Source organism: Cutaneotrichosporon oleaginosum (genome assembly GCF_008065305.1).
Source record: "Cutaneotrichosporon oleaginosum strain ATCC 20508 chromosome Unknown ATCC20508_contig04, whole genome shotgun sequence".
Classification (NCBI taxonomy): Eukaryota; Fungi; Basidiomycota; class Tremellomycetes; order Trichosporonales; family Trichosporonaceae; genus Cutaneotrichosporon; species Cutaneotrichosporon oleaginosum.
The window spans coordinates 834,829-856,170 of NW_027072173.1; the positions used below are offsets into that span (position 1 = coordinate 834,829).

Consider the following 21,342-nt stretch of genomic DNA (forward strand, 5'->3'; position numbering starts at 1 on the left):
TCCTTACGATGATCTTCCACATCTCCGCGCTCTCCGTCATCCTCCTCGTCGCCTTCCGTGCGTCTCCCGCCGTGCTCGCTCACCCCAGTCGGCTTCTACTTCCGCCAGCGGATCTACTCGCTCGCAGCACCGTACCTCCCCACATCCGTGATCGCGCGTCTGTCAAACTACCAGCCGCTGCAGACGTACTCGTTCCAAGACCAGGCGGCGGCGGGGATGAGCTCGTCCAACTTTGACCTCGAGGCGAACATGGGCGAGGGGAGCGGCGAGAACCGGATGGGGCTGGACGAGGCTGCGGTGGAGGAGGTGCGGCGAATCATGTGAGTTGGGCGCAGCGGCCGGCGGCCGGTACTGATGCCCAGGGCGGTGGAGCGGTGCACGTTCGACCGCGCGCGTTTGATCCGGCATAACCGCATCCTTGCGAAGAACGGCATTGCCCCCGACGGTGAGGTGATGCGAGTGCGCGCTGACCACAGGCACCCCGCTCGACCGCAAGGCCGTTACGCGCCTTTAGCGTCCATCCATCTTCTCGCGACTCGGCCCCGCTTCTCCGACCATAGACTCTTCGCGACGGCAGCTCGCTCCGTCAGCGCATACCCACTGTCATTCCGGCTCCTGTTGTTGATGCATCCAGCTATTTACTCCCCAAACAGATACTCGAAGAATGACGGCTTGTCCAGCGGCCCATTACCGCCCAGGCGTTGCGGTGCACCGCCCTTGAGTTGGGGAAGGGATGCGGTGCCCGCAACGGGCGATTCGGGCCACCTCTCTTCGGGGTGAAAGACGATGCTGTCCACGCCGCCGTCGGTCCACCCGCCCTCGGAGGACGCGTACGCCGACGAGCCGTGGCTCTCTGTGCGGTGCAGCCCGAGCGCGCCAAGCCGCTCTGTCAGGCTCTCGTGCGCATGCGCCCCGCCGTCGCTCGCGTCGTCGGCCCATCGCTCGCTGAGCGACTGCGACGCTGCACTCACGTCGCCGGCATGGCGCGTGTCGTCGTCGCCGATCACGCTCTCCGTGTCCGAGTGCGCGACCTCGGTCGCGGCGTCCGAGGCGTCCGACTCGGCGCTGAGGTGCTCCGTGTCGGAGCCTGACACGCCCGAGACATCGCTGGTCTCGGGCGTAAGGAGGGCATGGGAGGCGGGTGGAGGCTTGGGCTTGACGATGTTTGGCCGCACGATGTGCGTCAGGCGCACCACTTGCCCTGTGGCCGTCCGTTGATCTTCGCCTGCGGTCAGTGACTAACCGTGGACAAAACCCACTCCACGAGATCAGCTCGTAGTAGCGCGCTACGAGGTGGACGACGAGGCGGTCAAAGCTGTCTGGCACAGTCCAGGACAGGTGGGCCGGGCTGCGGCTCAGCTCGAGGACGGCGCTGACCTTGCCGTTGACGATGGGGAGCTCGGGGACATCCGTGACCTGGTGCTGCCGAGGAAGGCGGCTGGGACCGCTCTGGCCCTCCCCCGTCGCCGCGTCAGAGTAATCTACTACCGTGGGGTCAATGGGAGCCCAGTCGCCGCCAGGCGGCTTGTCATACTCGCCCCCGAGCCAAGCCCGCACGGCGTTCTCGAGCACAGGCACAATCGTCTCGGCGCGGCGGCCGCGCCGCCGCAGCATCGCCCTGGTGCCCTTCAACGAGGTGGTGAACGCGCCATGGGCGGACGAGGCGCCCAAAGGATCGGCGCGTGCCGCCGACACGGAGGGGATGTGTGTGCTCCGCTCCAACGCATCGGAGGGGAACGACGGGCGCAGCGGGTGGTAATGCAGGGGCACGGTAGGCATCATGTCCCCGCGCTTGGGCAGGACGGCGTGCGGGTTGTCGACGTGCGCCGCTGTCATCAGTGGAGCTCTGGCGGGCCGCACCGTTGTTCATGCGGCGCACGAAGCGCTTGCCCCGCTTATGCGCTTCCTCTGGTGCTGATTTGGCGTCGCGGCGGGCGGCGGCGCGCTCGCGCTGCTGCGCGTTGAATGCTTCTACTTGGCGGAGGGCTTTGTTTCCAGGGTTCTGGAGGATGGCAGGGAGGCGGAGACTGGAGTCAATTGAGAGCTTGAGAGTTTGGGCATGTGGGATGCTCACGGTGCAGGGGAGTCGACGTCGGTCATGATGATGGGGGGGTTTCTTAGTGCCGAGCAGGTCCTGTCAGCTATGCGATGGGATCAAGATGCAAGAAGAGGGTTAAGAGGGATGCAAGATGCAAGAAAAGAGAGAGAGAGAGAGAGATGAGAGATCGAGTCGGCAGCGGAAACGAGAGGGTTTTGGACAATTGGAGGTGGGTTGTGTCGAACGCGTCACCCTTATCGGAACCGAGAGGAGAGATTTGGGTGGCGGGAGAGCTCGACCACCACGTGGTGTGGCCTGCCCCACTCTGTTATTTACCAGTAATGGACGGGATCAATTCACACATCAGTGCCTCTGGACAGTCTCCCTTTGCATGGGTACGTGGCTCGCAAATCGCCAAGACGAGTCAATAGTAGTCAAGTATAATAATGCATGAGTAGGGGTAGATGGCCATGGCTACATGGCTAGTTGAGACGCGTCCTCTTACGGAGGTGGGCTAAGAGGGGGTGGGGGGAGGTTGATGATGAGTGGATTGTAGGGAAGGGTGCCCAAAGGGTAATATCATATGGGACGGGAGGGAGAGGAGACTCTGGAGACTGGCGCCACTTTGCCTGGAGCAGCAGCGCGACACGCCGCGTCCGCCGCCCCTGCACCAAATCACCGGGGGGGTCGTTTGCTTCCTCTCTCTCCTCTCCATCCTCTCCATCCTCTTCAACTGTCCCATCCCATCTCTCACTCGTTACACTCTCTTTTTCTTTCATCCTCCTCCTCCATCCTCCATCCTCCTCCTCTGATCCTCCGACGCAATACCCCCCATTCATACGACCTAGTAAACGCCATTTGCTCAACGCGCGCCGCGCCCACGCCACCACAACCCCTGTCCTGCCCCGCAGCTCTACCCCGCGCATCACTCTGCCAGCCACTCTACACTCGGACATACGCGCTTTCTCCTCCTCTTTCTCGCGTCCACACTCCAACTCGCCATCCATCACATCCCTCACCACACTAATCCTCACCCACACCCTCACCCTCACCCTCACCTTCCACCTCTACATCATGGGCGGATCATTGAGCAAGACGTTCGGTACGTTCACACCCCCCACCTTCCTCCCCCGGGCCAAGAGCTGACATCGCGTCCTCCTTTACCTACCTCTATCTCACCTCGCGCTCATTACATTTCACTCACAGGCAAGTTCCTCTTTGGCAACAAGGAGATGCGCATCTTGATGTTGGGTCTTGATGCTGCCGGAAAGACTAGTGAGTAGCCGACATACGGATCACCCATCACGCGCGTCTCCGCTGGAACGACCCCGGATACCGTGATAAGCAAGAGGACTCAACTAACTCTTCCCCCAGCCATCCTCTACAAGCTCAAGCTCAACCAGTCAGTGACCACCATCCCAACCGTTGGTTTCAACGTTGAGACTGTCACATACAAGAACGTCAAGTTCAACGTCTGGGATGTCGGAGGTCAGGACAAGATTCGTCCCCTCTGGAGGCACTACTACACCGGAACACAGGTAAGTGACCCAACCCCCGCAACCGTCGAGACGCTCGGAGCTCATCTCCCCTCGCAGGGCCTTATCTTTGTTATCGACTCGGCCGACCGGGAGCGTATCGACGAGGCACGACTCGAGCTCGAGCGCATTCTCGCCGACCGCGAGATGAGGGACTGCCTGTTGATGGTGTTTGCGAACAAGCAGGACATTCAGGGTGGTAAGTCATGCATGACTCTACATTTGCCGACGTTGGACTGGCGAAAGACGCTAACGTTGCAGCAATGTCCCCGGCAGAGGTCACTGAGAAGCTGGGGCTGTTGAACATGCGGGAACGTTCGTGGTATGTCCACCCAAGGTGAGTACACATACAAACAAATCTGTTGGGCCAAGCGCTAACCTGCAAAGCGTTGCGACGACTGGTGAGGGGCTTTTCGAGGGCTTGCAGTGGCTGTCGCAAAACGTCAAGGGAACCAAGGCTTGAGAGGTTTCCTCGATATTTTCTCTTCCTTGCCCCCCCTCGGTCGTCCCGGTTTGTGTCTCTCGCGCCCATCTCGTGCTGCATCGCTCCGCATTGGCCTCCCGTGGTCCCAGAGTTAATACGCCTTTCCAATTCTATGCAGTGTCGTCCCGACAACCAGTTACCCCCGCTTCTGCTCTCCTTCACGCCGCAGAGGCAGTTTTGGTCGCCGCCAGCTTCCTGTCTGTCGAGCAGTTGTGTAATACCTTTTACGAATGCAACTTTGATGACAATTTTCCAGATGACGAGGCGAGGGGTGCCTGCAGTCTGCGATCTGCGGATGGGTGTTAGATCTCGAAAACAATGACAGCCAACACAGGGACAAATTATGATTACTCACTACTTCTTACAGGTTCCCCTCTTGTCGCGTTTCATGTCGCAAACAATGGGAAGCCCGTGGTATTGAGCATCACACCCGATCCGTAAGCTCCCAGCATCCCGCGTCAAGCTCGGTGTACAAGTCGGCGGCCGTGACCTCATAGAAAGGCGCTATCGGCCACCTATAGTACACTATGGACGCAGAACATCAGTCGCGCTGGCGGTCACCCTTCATGTTCCTCTTGAGTCACCACTCCCGCTTCCCGACCGGACTGGTTCCTGTGAACTGGACGATCACCTACTGTACTTCTGCTCATCGCGAGAACCTCCCTCCCCCATGTCCCCACTCCCGTTCCACCGTACGTCGGCGGCGCGTTCGCCGTGGACGCCACAGGCGCGCGTCATGTCACAGGGCAAGATGATCCTGTATTATTATGGAACGAAATAGAGAACGGAGATCAGGGTGTGTCCGACTTGACGTCCGTGTACTGTACACTGGTGGACACATGGCGTGCACAGACCCCGAAGCGGAATGAGTGACCACGCGAGCGGTCGCCTGCTGCGCACCTCACCTGGCCGCTTGGCAACCCTCCTCCTCCTCCTCCTCCACTTTCTCCATCGCCCACAACACCCTCATCACACCTTCACATCTCCTGCATGCGTCCATGACCTAGACGGCAGCGCCGTCCACCCCCCTCTCGCCTCGCTTCGGCCTTGGCTCCTCCTCTGTCGGCGTACGCGTCTCCAACCTCGCCCTCGTTTCCTTCGCCCGCTCCACTCATTTTTCTCTCATCCATCTTCAACCACCACCCCCTCCCTTCCCTCCTACATCCGTCCACTCCCTTCCATTCCGGCGCCATGTCCAACGAGACCACCCCCCTCATCCCCGGGCTGCCCGTCGCCGAGCCACCCCCGCCCGACGCCACCGCCGAGCGCTGCCACCTGCTCGGCCCCACCGCCCTTGTCGTCCAAGCCGTCATGGGCGTCATGGTACTGTCCTCACTAGTCGTGAAGCGGCACCTCGAAAAGCGCAAGCGACCGTGGCGCGTGTGGGGCTTTGACGTCGCCAAACAGCTTGTCGGGCAAGCGACGTTACACGCCCTCAACATTCTCGTAAGCCACGCGTTTCATGTATGACGCTCACCCAGATCTCCATGGTTGCGGGCAACTCGAGCAGCAACAACCCCTGCTCCCTCTACTTTCTCAACATCCTCATCGACACCACTATCGGTGTCGGCATCTTCTACGTCGGGCTCATTGGGTATACAAAGCTGTTCGTCAAACACTTTGGGCCGGAAGGCTTCACAAGCGGACATTACGGCCGCCCACCGCAATGGGAGATGTAAGTGCCAACATGCTGGTGCGCCTTTTGGCATCCGCTGCGGCGCCACTTGGCCCAGCCACTCTGATCCGTGCTGACATTCAGTTGGGCGCGCCAGCTCCAACCCTACTTGGCCGCAGTGATAACGATGAAACTCATCGTCCTCCTGATGCTCACTCTTCCTGGGATAAGTGGCGCGCTCATCCGCTGGTCTCAGAGCATGCTCGGCTACCTCTCCCTCGACGTGCAAGTCGTCTTTGTCCTCGCAATCTTCCCCGTCATCATGAACGTCTTCCAGTTCTGCGTCATGGACCAGGTGATCAAGGCCGGCAAGGGCGCCGAGGCCAAGGAACGCTCGGGCGATGACTACGACGAGGAAGAGATGGACGGATACGAGGCCGTGCCGACGCGCGAGCAGGGTGTGGCTGGCCGACGGGCGTCGGGCGCCGCCCTGAGCGCCTCATCTAGAGCCAGTTCTGTGGTGTCCCTCTCGGTCCCCGAAGAGCGCGGCCTTCTCGAGGGACGAGGGGAGACTGTGTGGAGCGCCATCAGTCGGCATCGGAGCAGCAACGGCGACGAACCTCCAAAGGCAGGACTAGCGCGTAGATCGTCCCGCGCCAGTCTACGCGCCACGGACGACGACAGCTTTATAGATGAGCCGGATGCGGTGCCGCTCGCGCCGCTGTCGCCGCACACAAGTAGGACATAGAGGGAGAATTGGGATCATAAGTATCTAGCTCTGTATCGCATGATTTGGTACCCGGATGTTGCATTCACGTGTGTCACGTGCATGCAGTGTTGAGAAGACGCGAGGACAATGGACAATGGACAATGAAACGAGTCCGTCCAGCGTCCAGCCATCGAGTGCCGCCGTGCCGCCGTGTATGCCGCCACGGGCATGTGCACACCGTGTGGGGGCAGGTGGCCAGGTGACAAGGTTGGCGTCGTGGTGAATGGATTGAATTGAAGATTGAGTGGAGGACGCCCAGCATTGATCCCGCGCCGTATTGGCCACTGCACATTAGGACGCTGCGTTTGATTTTCATGAGCAACCTGTGGACAAGTTGATCTCTCTCATCTCTTCTCCATTCATCCATCCATCCATCCATCAATCAACTACATTCACTCCTCCTCTCTCTCTCTCTCTCTCTCTCCTGCCCTCTCTACTCTCGCTCTGCTCATCCATCCATCCATCCATCCATTCATCCGTCTACCTCGCTAGCTACCTAGCCCCCTCCCACGCGCCCATCTCCCCCCCGCTTCTCACCTCCCTCTACGCGTCCACCCTTCCCTCTTTTTGCACTCGGTTCATCATTCGTCTGTGTTCACCGCCTTACTCGATCCATCAGATCACAGGCAGCAGAACAATGGGCTCGCTCAGCTTTACCCCCTTCGCGGGGCAGCGACTTGTCCCAGTTGGCCACCAGGTCGACAAGGTTGAAATGACCTCGCGCTCCCCAACTCCCCCGCGTCCCTCCCCACTCCCGGTTCCCCGCCATCTGCCTCCCTTCTTCCCGCAGGCATCTCCATCTCCGCACCCTTCCACCCAGTCCGTCGGGTCCACCAGCTCCGAGTCCTCCGCGCCCTCGCCCAAGACCCCCCATTCAACCGCCTCGATGGGACGCAAGCCCACGCCGAATGGCTCTAGCGCGCTCAATGCCGTCAATGGGCTTAGCAACGGCGAGCGCAAGAACGCGTCGGCGTCAAACTCCACCAAGCCCGAGTCCACATCCCAGCCGCTGGGACCTCCAGACATCGTAGTGGCGTGGCCGTCTGATCTCAAGGCGAATGTGGCAGCCGGGCTCGTCAACATGTCAATGGCGTGCTACTCGAACGCCATCATTCAGATGCTCATGCACACCCCTCCCGTTCTCCGTCATTTCCATCAACACTCCCCCGGCAACTGTACGTGTTGTGCCCCTCTATCCGCATCACTGACAGCAGGTTCTTTGTCAGGCGAAAACAAGTTCTGCGTCACATGTTCCTTGCGTGAGACCGCCCTGGAGCACTGGTCTGGCAAGCGTAGCGTGTACAGACCTCAGGCAATCCACGGCAACCTTGGGCGTGAGTGCACTCCTTTGCGTCGTCGCGTTGTCTAACATGTAGGCATTAAGAAAGGTTTCTCGGTCAAGAAACAAGAAGACGCCCACGAGTTCTTGCGCTTCGTGACGGACGCAATGCAGAACTCTGAGTTGCAGAACTCTGGCATCGCTGGCCTGCCATCGTGAGCACCGATGAGGAAGCACACCCACCCCGAGCAATGCCTGACGCCTAGGGTCGAATTAGAGAAATACAAGCGCCTCAGCTGGGTGAATCGCGCACTCGGTGGCAGGGTGCGCTCGCGCGTGCTGTGTTTGACTTGCAAGAAGCCGTCGGACACTTTTGACTCGGTCTTGGACCTCTCTCTCGACATCCCAAGTCACGCTAGAACCTTGCTCCAGCTCCTGGATCACTTTGTGCACACGGAGAAACTCGACGGGGAGAACAAGTACAAGTGCGACAAGTGAGTGGTATTGAGTGGTCTGCGCTAACGCGACAGTTGCAAGAAGAAGGTTGTTGCAACCAAGCAGATGATGCTTGACAAGGCACCACCCGTCCTCACTCTGCATCTCAAGCGATTCGGCTACAACTGGCGAGGATCGGCGAGGAAGATCAACACAACAATTGTGTATCCCACCATTCTGGATCTCAAGCCGTATTTGGTCGATGGCGGCGAGGACGTAAGCTGCAGTTGTCGGCGCGTGTGCTGACCACAGGGTGAGGCATTGTACCGCCTCTACGGAGTAGTCTGCCACCGTGGCGGAGGGCCTGACTCCGGACACTACACTGCCTGGGTACGCGGTCCAGAGCGCACATCCTGGTTCCGGGCCGACGATGAAGAAGTCCGTCGCGTCTCCCCCAAGGACGCCCTCAACGACGCCGGGGCGTACCTGCTCAATTACGTCCGCTTGACCCCCGAGGAGATCGCCCTTTGGAATGCGCGTAAAGTGGCGAGGACTGATGCCGCTGTGGCCCCTGAAGCGCCTACTCCGCACTCTCCAGGCAAGCGTCGCCGCGACGACGACGACACCTCTGAGCCCCACAAGCGTCCCACCCCTGCGACCAAGACTGTGCCTGTCTATCTGGTTCCCAAAGTCAAGTCCACCAACCTACAGGTATCGTCTGTGGGGAAGCGTAAGAGCCGCGACGAGGACGAGGGCGAGGAGAGTCCATCGCCGCACAAGCGACCCTCAACACCCTCGCGGAATGATGCTCTTCACGAGTACGCCAGTGGCGTGCCAAATGGCGGTCTCGCCAGACTGGCCAACTATGGTAGCAGCGACGATGGCAGGGACGAGGATGACGGAGAGGCTTCGCCATACCCTGGTCCGATGCCAGGCAGTTACCCGACCTCTCCGCGCTCCCAGGCGTCCGAGGCTTCCAGTTCGCCGCCCGCCAACCGCAAGGACATTGAGAGTCCAGAGTCGCGGGCCGCCCCCCCAACCCCAAGCCCCAAGGTTGAGCCGAAGCAAGAGCGCCCCGCTCCCAGGTACTCTGGCCCCTCCGGCGACAACGCTTTTGCAAAGCGGAATGGGGCTTCCGCTGAGAAAGGGTCGAAATCGTCGCCCTCGGCATTGAGAAAGCGATTGTCGACTGAGACCACCTCGCGCTTACCCGACGGACGGATATTACCGCTTGTCGGCGTAATCCCTTCTGAGCGTGAGCGCTTCCTGGGGAGGTCGAAGGGCTTTACGATTCGCATGCAAGGGCGGAAGGATTGATCGGGACACGGCGCGGGCCGCCGTGACTTTCGAGCAGCTACCATTGACGAGACACCACAAGGGAGGACGCACGCTCTCAGTGCACGACAAATGTCGGACATTCAATCCGGATACATACACAGCAATAATACACCACTACCTGTGTCACGGCCAGGCGTCGTACACAATCACCTATGTGCGCTGGCGCACACCTCAGCATCACCACTATGCGCCGCATGCCCGCGATGGCCCGCGCACTCCAACATCACTACCAAGCACCACGCGCCCATCGCCGCCACCATAAGCACCACGGGCCGCGCATCCCACCAACCTCAGAACGGCAAGTCACCGCATCGAGTTCCCATTTCAGCATATCTTCGTTTTCGCTCTCCATTGGTTTCGCTGCGACTTCACACCGGCGGCACGCTCCAACCGCGGATCAACAGGCGGATCCCGAGGCCCTATACGATACCACGGCAGCTTGCTGCCGGGTATTGACCGTCCATCCGCAGCGCGAGTTGTGGGTGGGTCGCGAGGTGCCGTGTTTCTGCCTCAAGCCCTATACGATACCACGGCAGCTTGCTGCCGGGTATTGACCGTCCATCCGCAGCGCGAGCTGTGGATGGGTCGCGAGGTGCTTGCTTTCAGGCCCTATACGATACCACGGCAGCTCTGCTGTCGGGTATTGACCGTCCACCACCAGTCCCGCTGTGGGTGGGTCGCGAGGGGTGCCTGTATTGCCCGCTTTCGAGTTCATAGTCTGCGTTAGCCGCTGCCCCTGCATGTATGCGTTTGCAACATATATCATACGAGTCCTTGAACCTCGCTAACGACCCAGTCTCTCTGTCCAGTCCACACTGCTGTCCACACTGCTGCCCAACCTGTCATCGCTTTGCATATCACGCCCTCATATCCCGCGTGTAATACCCGTTGACATGGATACCGCCCCCCTTCTCCTCAGGCCACGGCGTGACCTCTTCGCGGCGGTACACAAAACCGTTCCGCTTCGCCACAGCCTCACTTCCGACATTATCATCCTGGATGATCGCCACAACCTCGCCAATGCCCATCACAGGCCGCACCCAACCATGCAGCACACATCCGATCGCCTCGGACATGACCCCGCGCCCATACAGCGCGGGCTCGAGCACGTACCCGATCATCCAGCTCTGCCGGGCAGGCGGGAGGGCGAGCACGCTGGCCTCGGTGATCTGTGTCTCCCCACTCCCCTCCATCTTTCCCCGCTCATCCCACACCGGCTCGAGTGTATTGGGCCACAAGTAGATGTCGCCGACGACCCGTCCCTCCGCCTCGCTCCACAACGCCTTGAACGGCCACGCGACCTCGCCCTCGTCATCCCCCTCCCTCTGCCCCTCTCTCCGCGCACGCAGCCGCGCAAGCACCGGCGCCTGCTTGGCAATCAGGTCCGCCTCCATCTTCTCCGCGAACGCGCGGTCCATGCTGCCGTCAGTGTGCCTCAGACCGACGACGCACGGATACGGCAGGGTGAACAGCCGTTTGCCGACGACGTGGTGGTTGAACAGCGCGACCTGGAGTCAGCCAGCGGCCAGCAGCTTATCGGAGCCAAGAGTGCCAAGAAGGAGACACGCACCAGATCGCCGGCGATGCCCGGGCGATAGGGGATGAGGCGGAGGTCGGGGAACGAGGGGAGCTGGAGGTATGGTTCGTTGCGCGCCGTGTCCCACTGCGCGGACCCGGCGAGGGCGGCGGCGTAGGCTGGCGAGGTTCGGTCCATGAGGGTGATGAAGCAAGCGAGCAGCTCGAGCAGGACGTGCAAAGTCGTGCGGAAGGAGCACGCGGTGCGGTGGAGACCCCGCACTCGAATCGCGGATGCGACAGAAATAAAGACAGCGCTTAACGAAGCGCCGGCGCTTGTCGTCGCTTATGGCGCTAGATCTCATACCGCCTGCCCACCCCGTCGAGTTATATGACACCCGTATCTTTCGACTCGACACTCGACACTCGACACTTACTCACTCGCTCAGAATGCGCCTCACTGCTCTCTTTGCAGCGCTCAGCGCCGTCGCGTCCGTCGTCGCCGAGACCGAGCCATGGCGTGCGTCTGCCGAGAGAGCGAGCTAACGTCAGAGGAGAAGTACGGCGGCACGCCCGACCTGGCGTTCTCTGGCGTCGCGGGCTTCGGGCGGCTGCCGTGGGAGCGATGCCTCGAGAAGCCGGGGTACGGCTTCGACATCGCGGTCCTCGGCATGCCGTTCGACGTGAGCACCTCGTCGACGCTGCTCACACCAGACCTCCGTCTCCTACCGCCCCGGAGCGCGGTTCGGGCCGCACGCCATCCGCAGCGGCTCGCGCCGCCACGGCCCCGCCCGCTCCTTCCTCATCCCCTGGGGCACGAGTGTGACGCAGGACACCGGGCTGCAGGTCGTCGACTGCAACGACGTCCCGATCTCGCCGTACGACAATGCCCTTGCCATCGACGAGATGCAGGTCGCGTACGCGACGCTGCTTAACCGCCCCACCTCTGAGAACACGCACTATACCCGTCACCTCGCCAAGGACGGCAAGGAGCACCCCCGTATCCTTACGCTTGGCGGCGACCACACCATTGTCCTCCCTATTCTTGGGGCGCTGACGGACGTGTACGGCCCCATCTCGGTGCTGCACTTTGACGCGCACCTCGACACTTGGAACGGCCACGAGCTCGGTGGCGCGCATACCGAGCGGCACAAGGTGGTGAGTCTCTGCACGGGCTTGGAAGCGCTGACACCAGACGCACGGCACGTTCTTCTGGAAGGCGTACGAGCTCGGGTACATCAACGACAAGACGTCGGCACACGCCGGTATCCGCACGCGGTTGAACGTGAGTGATCTGGAGAGCTGAGCTCACGCAGTCGATGCGTGACCTGCTGCACGACGAGGCTGTGGGCTTCCAGGTATTCACGACGGACGACATCGAGGAGATGGGCCCCGAGGGCTTGGCGAAGAAGCTCAAGAAGCGCCTTGGCAGCGGGCCCGTCTACCTCTCCTTCGACATCGACACGATCGACCCGTCCATGGCGCCAGGGAGTGAGTCTTGCTAGGAGCGAAGCTGACCGCAGCCGGGACGCCCGAGTCGGGCGGCTGGACGACGCGCGAGGTGAAGCGCATCGTGCGCAGCCTTGTGGGCCTCAACATTGTCGGCGCGGACATTGTCGAAGTCTCGCCGGCGTACGACACCAACGCCGAGCTCACGGCCATGGCGGCTGCCGACCTTGCGCAGGAGTTCCTCGCGCTCATGGCTGCCAAGGAGGTGCCGACGCCCGCGGTCAAGGGCGGCGTGTTGGACAAGACGCTGCGCGCAAAGGCCGAGGCCGACTCGGGGGGTGCGCGCGGGCAGTGGCTCGAGAGCCGGGAGGAGCTGTGAGCGGGCTATATGAGAGAGCGTGAGTCACAAAGTGCGGGCGGCGGTGAGTGCATAGTATAGGAGGCGAGGGGGACAAAGATGTGGCAACAATGGGATAATGTATTGCTTGCTCTGATTGTGCACCATTACTGATCCCCGGACTCGTCGCTCTACTGATCCCACTGCTTGCGCTTGACATAACATCGTCGCCTCGTCTCGCCGCGCCGCGACGGTCTGTGCGCGACCAGCCATCCGACACTCTGATCCCTCAGCCGCTCGCCCTACGAGGCCCGTGCCCGCAAAACATTGCAGTCGGCAGAGCTCTTGAACGCGCCTGACCTTGTTCCCATTCACATCATTACTCATCCCCCATCTCCTCCCGCACTCATCATGCCCCACCCAGCAGAAGACCCATACCACACCCCGCCCGACCCCCGCCCCCGCAGACCCGCGCACATGAGCGCAGTGGAAAAGGCCATGGCAGTCCTGCAGGACGCGATCCAGGACCAGGACGCGCGCGCGCCTCCCCCAGGAAAGTACAAGATCGAGTGAGTGGCCTTGAATGTGTGGCGCGTGCGGCGGCTGGCGAGCGAGCTAGAGGGGAGCGAGATTGCTTCGCCGCATGTGCGCGCGCTGGCGCAGTGTTCTCGCGAGATCGTGAGCGATCAATACAATGTCGCGCCTGATTCTCCGTGCACTTGCTTCGCTCCTTCTCCACCCCTTATATCCCACAACCCACAACAGCCACAAAGCACCACCCACTCACCCCAGCACCAACGAACTCAACGCACGCCTCCAAGCCTACAAGTGGGAGCAGGACACCCCGCGCTCTCCGTGCACACCTCGCACTCCGGCGTCACCTATGCCCCCGTCGGCCGCGCGCTCTCGTCACTCGGCGCCACCGGAGCGCGGCCTCGCCTCGCCGTTCCGCACACGCGGCCACAGCCGGCACCCCACCAGCCCCCCTTCTCCCACCACAGACGTGTCCTACCTCCGCGGCGGGGGAGACACGCTCGGCCCATACGACAGCATAAGCGCCTACCATCCCCCAAGACGGGGCGGGACGAACCAGGACGGCGACTCGGACACGGAGCGCCCGCGCAGCCGCCAGAGCCGGCACACCCGGCGGCCCTCGCGCTCCGCCACACCCGTCCCGCAGAGCTATACCTCGCGCGCGGCGATGACTCCCACCAAGCCCCGAAGCAGGAGCCGGAGCCGGAGCCGGAGCAGCTCCCCGACTCCGTCGGGACACGAAAAGTTTGAGCATCCCGGCCGCAGTACCGATCCCACAGACGAGGCCGAGTACGAGGCCGAGTACGAGCCGCACGGCCTCCAGTTTCGGTCGATGAAGGCGCACCGCGCCGCCCTCCTCGCCGCGCAGCACAGGCGGGCGGAACGCGTCGTGGACGCGCAGGACGCGCGCGATGCGGACCAAGCCGCCGCCGTGGCGGAACAGCTCCGCAACAGTCTCCAGCTCGCGCAGTCCAACGACCGGCTACAGGCGGCCGAGGCGGCCGTGCGCGACCTGCAAGCGCGGCTTGTCGTCGAAAAGCTGCGGACGGGACAAGTCGAGCGGCGCGCCGCCGAGGCCGAGGCCAAGCGCGCCGCGGACAAGGCAGAGCTCGCGGTCGCCGTCAGCATTTTGCGGCGCGTGAAAGACGACAAACGGCGCACGGAGGAGGAGCGGCGCCGCGCGCTCCGCGCTTTCGAGGAGGCGAAGAGCCGGTGAGTCCGTCCCGCAGCAGGCTGATCCAGCCTCGTACGATACCACGAAGAGATCCGCGTGCGGGACGCACGCCGCGTCGGGCACCAGGAGGGGCGCACGGAGGCGTTTGAAGAGGCCGGGCGCTGGATGGGGAATAATCCCCCGCTGCCGCTCGCGCAGTACACGACCGACCCGGGGCGCGGCGCCGTCAGCGTCCCGAACGACTTCTCGCTCTCCCCCCTCGGCGTGCATGCCAGTACGTTGCCGAGCTTTGGCTCGGCCGCACAGCAGTTCCAGCAGTACGTGCGGGCGATTCCGCAGCCCCAACCACAGGCGGCGGCGCCGGCGTTCCAACAGCCTCCTCAGACTATGCCGCCGCCGCTGCAGCCGCAGCCGGCGCCGATCCAGCCACAAGTGCTACACCAGCCGCCGCTGCAGCCGTCCCCGCAGCCGCAAGCCGCGGCGCAGGTCCAGCCACAGCCGATAGCCGCCACGACGAACGGAAGAACCCAGGTGCCAATCACGCCGTCCCAACCGCCCACCCAATGCGCGCCAGCTCAACCTTCGTACGCGACACAGCGGTCGATAACGCCCCAAGTGTACCCAGCCCTCGCTCACGTCCCGTCTCCCCACATACCATCGTCGAGGCTGCACCCAGTTCCCGTGCCCGTTGCGACTGTACCGGCGCGCTCACAGCGCTCTGCAGGCTCTGTTGACCCGTACGCCGTTCCACTCCCCACGTCACAAACGTCGCAGTGCACGAGCCGGCAGCGACATGTCGCCGAGTCCTTCCTCGACCGGTGTGAAGGCGGCACCCCGATCCCACGGGTTCCTCCCGCGCCATCCCAAGCGTCGCAGCGGCCTTTTCCTACTCACCGCTCACAGCACAGCGTTGTGGAGGTTAACAAACCCCTCCCCGACCCCGCACGCACTCACACACGCAGCGTCAGCCACCCGATCGAGCTCACCGCCGCATCGGTGCTGGGCAGCAGAGGCCCGCACAAAGACAGCAAGTATCCCGTCTGGCACGGGTCAGACCCCAACTACGACGACTTCGACGTCATGGCCTTGAAGGCGTTCAAGGAGCAAGCCGAGCGCGTGAAGCGGAGCTTTGCGGGGGGAAGCGATGACCTGGCCGCTGCTGCAGCGGTGCAACTGCCTCCGTGAGCTGCTACTGCGGACAAGCTGACCCCAGATCTGACTCTGAGCCGTCAGCAGTGCCGTCGCGTCGCGCGCCGTCGCGCTCCATGAACATCCGGGACGACCTCAGCCGGATCAGTGAGGAACCACGTACGCCAGCACGGAGCGTGGGGCCATCGGTGCGTGACCGTGGAAGATGCACGCTGGGCTGAGGGGCCGCTTGAGCTGTCATGCGATGGAGGAGGAGGGAAGATAGGGAGGGAGGAAAGGCAAGGAGCACAACGCATGACGGGGTGGTGGGTGGCGAGATAGAGCGACGCAGGCTGGATCTAACTACAGGCGCCGAGCCCGGCCAGATCTCCACACCCGATACCGGCGCTGGGCATCAGCGTCGGTGGCGCAGCTCCGGAGCTGTCAGATCGCAACTATCATCGCCCGCCAACGGTGAGTCTGCTCAAGTCTGCGCACATGACGAGCTGACTGAAGATTACTGTGCAACCACCCGTGAGCTGCGCTTCCAACAGTGAAGCTGACGTCAGTCAAGCACAAAGACGCCTCTGGACTCTCGACGCGTCAGCAACGCGTCAGGCGTGCGTTCAAGCATGCCGTCCCCTGTCCCTGCTCAAGCTCAGCGGAGCCGAGCTCCGTCGCCAGCCCCGCGGGCACCCACAGTGCCTACTCGCGGCCCTTCGCCTGCGCCCTCGCCCTCGCCCTCGCCCTCGCGGCGTAGTCAGAGTCAGCCCGAGTCAGCATACGTCCGCTCCGCTCCGATCCCGGCATCAGTGTACGCCAACTCTGTCGCGCAGGCCGCGGGCGTGCCCCTCCCATCTTCGCATGGGACGACTTACACCGCGCCGCAACATCCACGGCCTCGGACACCGGGGGCATCGTACGTCACGGCCACGATATATGGGCACGACCGGCCTGTCCCGTCGAATCAGTCGCAGCGCACAGCAGTCGAGGTGAGTCAAGAGTCAGATTGGGCGTTGCGACTGTTTCGAAGGTCTATACTTGGCCTCGTGTCATTACGGCCGAGGTTCGGGTCCGAGCAGCGTCCGGTGGAAACATCGTCTGGGACTCTGAATTGTCGCACAGCTTATCATATCTGCACATTCCACGATCGGGCATGATGCTCACACCAGTCGTGTTCGGACGAGGAGCGGCCGCGTCCCCGCTCGATTCTCAAGAATCGCGGCGAGACGCCGCTCATCGACCCACGCGCGATTCCGCTCCCGGCGAGCCGGAACACCACGTACGCCCCGAGCGCCAGCACGCTGGGCGGGGCGCGCCGCGTGCCGCTCCCCCCGTCGGCGGGCACACGGTATTCGTCGTACCGGTGATGGTTCCCAGGTACACGTATTATGTAGCGACCTATAAGAGCCCAGGCAATGCAAACTTGTGCAGCTGATAAGGATGGAATGGTAACGCCGTTCATGTGCGGAAATGAGGGCACACCCGGACGGACAAACAGCGTACGGCAAGTGTAGGGAGGCATGACGTGGGCGGCGTGCGTGGGTGCGCGGGCCATGGCGGCTTTGGTGCTGCGGGTTTTGCATGTGCGGGCTATTGCTGCTCGGGATGACGGGCGCGGCAAAAGCATGAACGGCTGAGTGTGCGTACCCGTGTCGCCCGTGGTCGCCGTCAAGCAGATATGCAAGCATGCAAGCAAACACCGCTAGTGCCGGTTCTAGTGCAGTGCCAAACTTGGCGCTGCTGAGGTGTTAGAGGGGACGGCCGGAATACATTTGTGGAGGGCATGAAGAGAAATCTTGTGTTGATAGATATACACGATGCGATGGATCTGCGATGGATCTGCATGTCTGCACATGTGATGCTTCCGAGCTGCGTCCCAGAACTGGAAGTGGCCGCGGCGCGCAGCAGGTAGGTAGAATAGCAGCTCTGCAGTGAGAGCACGCGGCTCGCTTACGGCGAGGCCTGCCTGGGACAATCGGCGGCGGAGGCGGAGGCGGAGGCGGGGCGGAGGCGGGGCGGACCCTGGCACTCGTGGATTGCCTCGCGCCTGGCCAGCTCGCGGCGGGGCGCGGCCGGCAAGTGAATAGATCGACGCATGCGAGGTTGATCGGGCGGAGAGATGGAGAGCCGAGAATGGAGAACGGATACGCATGCAGATGAGAAAGAGAGGAGCTGAGGAGGATGAGATGAGATGAGACGAGAGAGAAAGAGAGCGCAGAGGGGATTAGAGAACCCTGATTATTCTGGGGTTAGAGTTAGTTGGCAGACGTCATTAGGCTGGGCGACGCACGCAGCCACCTTCCTCCAGTCCACTCACCCCGACTGCGCTTTGCGAGTGGCCCATGGCCCACCTCGTCGCTCTTGTCGTCGCCATCAACATCTCCATCTCTCTTTTGCCATCTCCCAGTCCCCCTCATCATCGTCGCCGTCCTCCTCGTCGTCGTCGTCGTCTTCGCTTTGTCCCCTTCGTCACTCCGTACCCCTTCGCCCCCCCACCCCCCGCTCTCCAGGCCCCACTCCACCCTCCACCCTCACCCTCCTGCCCTCCTGCCCTCCCCTCGGCCTCGGTCATCCCCCCGGCTGACACTCACTCACGCCCTCGCAGCCCATCCTCCTCCTCGTCCAACTCGCAGTTATATCTCTTGCATACGGGCACGTCAACGCCGGCACTCCCGGCCAGGCATCCCCGCCACCATACCACCATGCCCTCCCTCTTCCGCCAGAAACGGCGGAGTACCATCTCCACACCCGGCGCCACCACACCACTCGGAACTCCCCCAAACGTCGAAGTGACCGTCGAACCACTCGCACTGCACAAGCTCCGCACACTGCTGCACCGCGGGTCGCGCCTCAGTCTCCGACTCGGCGGTGACGACAGCCGTCCGCAGAGCGTGCGACTGCCCACGCCAGATCCAGCAAAGGCGCATTCCGAACCGCCGGCCCTCGCACATAAGCCTGACAGCGGTAGTGCTAGCACCACCCCGCCAAGCGAGCTCACGCCCCTCTCCGAGCCCGAGCCAGAGGCCGTCGTCCACAACCCAACCACAACCATGCTCGCTGACAATCACACTCATCCCGAACCCCGCTTCGCATGCCCCGCCACACCCCCCCAGAACCCCGCATCCCTTACCCCATCTCCTGCCACCACCCGCCCACCTAAAGCCACTTCGGCGCCGTCACCCACCCGCCCACCATTGACAATCGACACCAACGTCGCTTCTCCCTCATCATCTCCATTCCACACGCCCCATGCCTCCGCCCCTCCGTCACCTGAACTACACTTTGCAACGCCCGAACCGTCGTCGCCGGCCTACGACGCCCGCATCGGAAGCGACGCAGTGGCTCTGGCCATGGCCCGCAGACGGAGTTCGGCTGTCTCGGCCATGTCGGCCGTCTCAGCGCATAGCGTCGGTTCCCCTCTGCGCATGGCCGCGATCCTTCATTCACCCCCGATGCCCATCCCCATCGCCAGATTGCCCTCGCTCAACGGCGGAGGTTGCTCGCCAGGCTGGGGTGCCCTCGCGCTCCAGGGCGGCCCTCACTCCCCTGCTCTCTCAAGAGTCAACTCACGAGCCTCAACCTCTGGCGGCTTCCCCTTCCCACATCTTGCTACCCCGTCCCGCAACAACAGTAAGGAGTTGACCGACGCCGAGGTCCGCCGAGCGACAAAAACAATGGTGAGTCGTGCTGCTCAGGGGAGCCACTAACCCCCAGCCGGTCATGCTCCGCGTTCCAAGTCATCAGCCACCGGTTGAGCCAGAAGAGGAGGAAGAAGAAGATGACGAGGATGACTCGGCCGATGGGCATGGCGGCACCGCCCCGCCCCTCGCCCAGGCTCCACCACCCGCTCAGTCGGCTTATGTTAACAGGAGCGGAAGGAATCTTGTGATGGACCCCGTAACCGAGGAATCGCGCTCTGGCACACCTCTGCCGGGCTCGAGGACGACTTCTTCGCTTGGGTCACCACCCTCGCAACGTCCTCACGGCTTCTTTGACCACGACCGTCTGCCTTCCGGCCCCGACGACACGCCAAGCTCGCTCGGGCTGCACTCGGTGCAATCGTCGGGCACAAGCCATCCCGAGGTAGAGGATGACGCTTCGAGCCTGGAGGGCGATAGTCTTGATTCCGCGTCGGTGGATGACAACGCCTCGGGCTCAGTCGCCTTGACGTCGATCGCTACCCCTTCTCCTGCAACGCCACCATCAGCCCCAAGACGGCCGGTGCTGTACACCCAGACTTCCCAGTCCATGATCAACTTGTCAACGCCGCACGCCGAGCGCACCGTTGCGCCGGCAACAGAGTCCCCCGAGGCTCTGCAGACCGTCGACGAGCTCCCGACTACTACGCCCGCACTTGATCGCGATTGGGCGCACCCTCCGACTACGCCATGGGGTGTTACGTCGCCACCACCACTCAAGCGTCGGTTGTCTGCGGGCGACGCCGATCCAGCACCTCCTCGGTACGAGTCGGTTCGGATGGGGCGTGACGGGCCAGCTGTCAGGCCGCGTGAGGAGGAAGGTTGCGAGCGCCTTCCACCTTATTGGTGCGGTGTGCACATTGAGGGCACGCTCTCTCGCAAGATGGAGTTTGTCCAGCCCGGTGTCCAAGCGCGTGACCGCGGATGGAAGAAGCATTACTTTGTGCTTCACGGCACAGCACTGTTCGTGTACAAGTTTGACCCCACCAAAGTGCCGCTGCGCATGGGCGAGCCGTACCTCACGGCGGATGAGACCGAGTCGCAGGAGTACCTGCATGTACACCTTGCTCCGGACCACCACCGCGCGTCTGTTTCGACGCCGAACCCAGTGCAGGCAATCAAGCAGGCGCGTCGCGCAACAGTCGGGCAAGAGGGTGCTCCGCGTATCAACGTGATCGCAACGGCGATATCGAATGCGCGCAGGGGCACGATTGGGAGCTCTACGCCTCCGCGCCGCGAAGGTGCCGGCGGCAAGGACCCCACGCTTTTCGAGATCCCGAAGCGGCGGCAGAGCAGCAGTGCTGACTCGGTCGCTTCGTCTACGGCCTCGGCGCCCATCGCCTCGCACATGCCCTTTGCGCACAACCAGCTTCTGCACGTGTACAGCATGCACGGAGCCGAGTCTGGCCTTGCTGCCGACTACAAGAAGCGGCTGCACTGCGTACGCGTGCGCGCCGAGGGGCAACAGTTTATGCTCCAGACCGACACGGCGCGGCAGTGCGTACAGTGGATCGAGGCGTTCCAAGCGTCTACGAATGTAGCGATGGACCTGGACACGCGCCCGATGCCCGTGCAGCAGACTCTGCCGCGCCGCCGGCGCCGGCGACGCGTGCAGACCGAGCCGGCGGCGCCCGCTGCCGCGGCGGCAGCGGAGACGAGCGCACCGTTCTCGGACACGCCCGAGGGCAACATCGCCGCAGTGATCGCGGCGGAGCGCGCGGAGACCAAGCGCGAGCGCATGCTCGCTGAGGACCAGCAGGCTGAGGCCGACGGCCGGTTCCGGACGTAGGGGAGTAGTAGAGTAGCATGTGCGCACCAGCGCTGTAGAGTAGTGTACATGTAACTATGTTACGACGGACGTACGAAGTGTGCACGTGATGGGGATAAGGTCCGAAGTGGAAACTGCAGTCAGGATGCAGTCGACCTCCACTCTCCTTATGTCACCAACAGTGCCACTCTCATTCAATCTCGCACCTTGACGTCTCAATCTCCCACTTCTCTTGGTCCCGCC

General features: G+C 62.6%; 11 protein-coding genes across 11 annotated transcripts; 8 read left to right on the forward strand and 3 right to left on the reverse strand.

Annotated features, from left to right (window-relative positions):
- Positions 1-8: 8 nt before the first annotated feature.
- COLE_04786 (uncharacterized protein) lies at positions 9-514 on the forward strand (the record flags this gene model as incomplete). Its single annotated transcript, XM_018420730.2, has 4 exons — positions 9-57; positions 89-320; positions 363-445; positions 477-514. The coding sequence occupies 4 exons, from the start codon at positions 9-11 to the stop codon at positions 512-514; spliced, it is 402 nt and encodes a 133-aa protein (XP_018280909.1).
- A 124-nt stretch (positions 515-638) lies between these two features.
- Positions 639-2,100, reverse strand: COLE_04787 (uncharacterized protein; the record flags this gene model as incomplete). Its single annotated transcript, XM_018425943.1, has 4 exons — positions 639-1,225; positions 1,260-1,829; positions 1,861-2,027; positions 2,075-2,100. 4 exons carry the CDS (start codon positions 2,098-2,100, stop codon positions 639-641), a joined length of 1,350 nt encoding a protein of 449 aa, XP_018280908.1.
- Positions 2,101-3,112: 1,012 nt separating this feature from the next.
- Positions 3,113-4,036, forward strand: COLE_04788 (uncharacterized protein; the record flags this gene model as incomplete). The annotated part of the gene is made up of 6 exons (XM_018420729.2): positions 3,113-3,140; positions 3,245-3,313; positions 3,413-3,576; positions 3,634-3,772; positions 3,835-3,910; positions 3,961-4,036. The coding sequence occupies 6 exons, from the start codon at positions 3,113-3,115 to the stop codon at positions 4,034-4,036; spliced, it is 552 nt and encodes a 183-aa protein (XP_018280907.1).
- Positions 4,037-5,248: 1,212 nt separating this feature from the next.
- Positions 5,249-6,420, forward strand: COLE_04789 (uncharacterized protein; the record flags this gene model as incomplete). The annotated part of the gene is made up of 3 exons (XM_018422436.2): positions 5,249-5,503; positions 5,539-5,732; positions 5,817-6,420. 3 exons carry the CDS (start codon positions 5,249-5,251, stop codon positions 6,418-6,420), a joined length of 1,053 nt encoding a protein of 350 aa, XP_018280906.1.
- Positions 6,421-7,327: 907 nt separating this feature from the next.
- On the forward strand, positions 7,328-9,472 carry COLE_04790 (uncharacterized protein; the record flags this gene model as incomplete). The annotated part of the gene is made up of 6 exons (XM_018420258.2): positions 7,328-7,616; positions 7,668-7,775; positions 7,818-7,935; positions 7,987-8,214; positions 8,251-8,413; positions 8,468-9,472. The coding sequence occupies 6 exons, from the start codon at positions 7,328-7,330 to the stop codon at positions 9,470-9,472; spliced, it is 1,911 nt and encodes a 636-aa protein (XP_018280905.2).
- An 878-nt stretch (positions 9,473-10,350) lies between these two features.
- On the reverse strand, positions 10,351-11,207 carry COLE_04791 (uncharacterized protein; the record flags this gene model as incomplete). Its single annotated transcript, XM_018422435.2, has 2 exons — positions 10,351-11,001; positions 11,064-11,207. The coding sequence occupies 2 exons, from the start codon at positions 11,205-11,207 to the stop codon at positions 10,351-10,353; spliced, it is 795 nt and encodes a 264-aa protein (XP_018280903.1).
- A 251-nt stretch (positions 11,208-11,458) lies between these two features.
- On the forward strand, positions 11,459-12,836 carry COLE_04792 (uncharacterized protein; the record flags this gene model as incomplete). Its single annotated transcript, XM_018426477.2, has 6 exons — positions 11,459-11,528; positions 11,561-11,691; positions 11,723-12,166; positions 12,204-12,293; positions 12,325-12,499; positions 12,532-12,836. 6 exons carry the CDS (start codon positions 11,459-11,461, stop codon positions 12,834-12,836), a joined length of 1,215 nt encoding a protein of 404 aa, XP_018280902.1.
- A 652-nt stretch (positions 12,837-13,488) lies between these two features.
- COLE_04793 (uncharacterized protein) lies at positions 13,489-14,544 on the forward strand (the record flags this gene model as incomplete). Its single annotated transcript, XM_018419738.2, has 1 exon — positions 13,489-14,544. The coding sequence occupies one exon, from the start codon at positions 13,489-13,491 to the stop codon at positions 14,542-14,544; it is 1,056 nt and encodes a 351-aa protein (XP_018280901.1).
- Positions 14,545-15,890: 1,346 nt separating this feature from the next.
- On the forward strand, positions 15,891-16,790 carry COLE_04794 (uncharacterized protein; the record flags this gene model as incomplete). The annotated part of the gene is made up of 4 exons (XM_018419739.2): positions 15,891-15,956; positions 16,000-16,104; positions 16,147-16,164; positions 16,200-16,790. 4 exons carry the CDS (start codon positions 15,891-15,893, stop codon positions 16,788-16,790), a joined length of 780 nt encoding a protein of 259 aa, XP_018280900.1.
- A 591-nt stretch (positions 16,791-17,381) lies between these two features.
- Positions 17,382-18,019, reverse strand: COLE_04795 (uncharacterized protein; the record flags this gene model as incomplete). The annotated part of the gene is made up of 2 exons (XM_018419741.2): positions 17,382-17,876; positions 17,951-18,019. The coding sequence occupies 2 exons, from the start codon at positions 18,017-18,019 to the stop codon at positions 17,382-17,384; spliced, it is 564 nt and encodes a 187-aa protein (XP_018280899.1).
- Positions 18,020-18,335: 316 nt separating this feature from the next.
- COLE_04796 (uncharacterized protein) lies at positions 18,336-21,120 on the forward strand (the record flags this gene model as incomplete). Its single annotated transcript, XM_018425942.2, has 2 exons — positions 18,336-19,310; positions 19,348-21,120. The coding sequence occupies 2 exons, from the start codon at positions 18,336-18,338 to the stop codon at positions 21,118-21,120; spliced, it is 2,748 nt and encodes a 915-aa protein (XP_018280898.1).
- Positions 21,121-21,342: the final 222 nt, after the last annotated feature.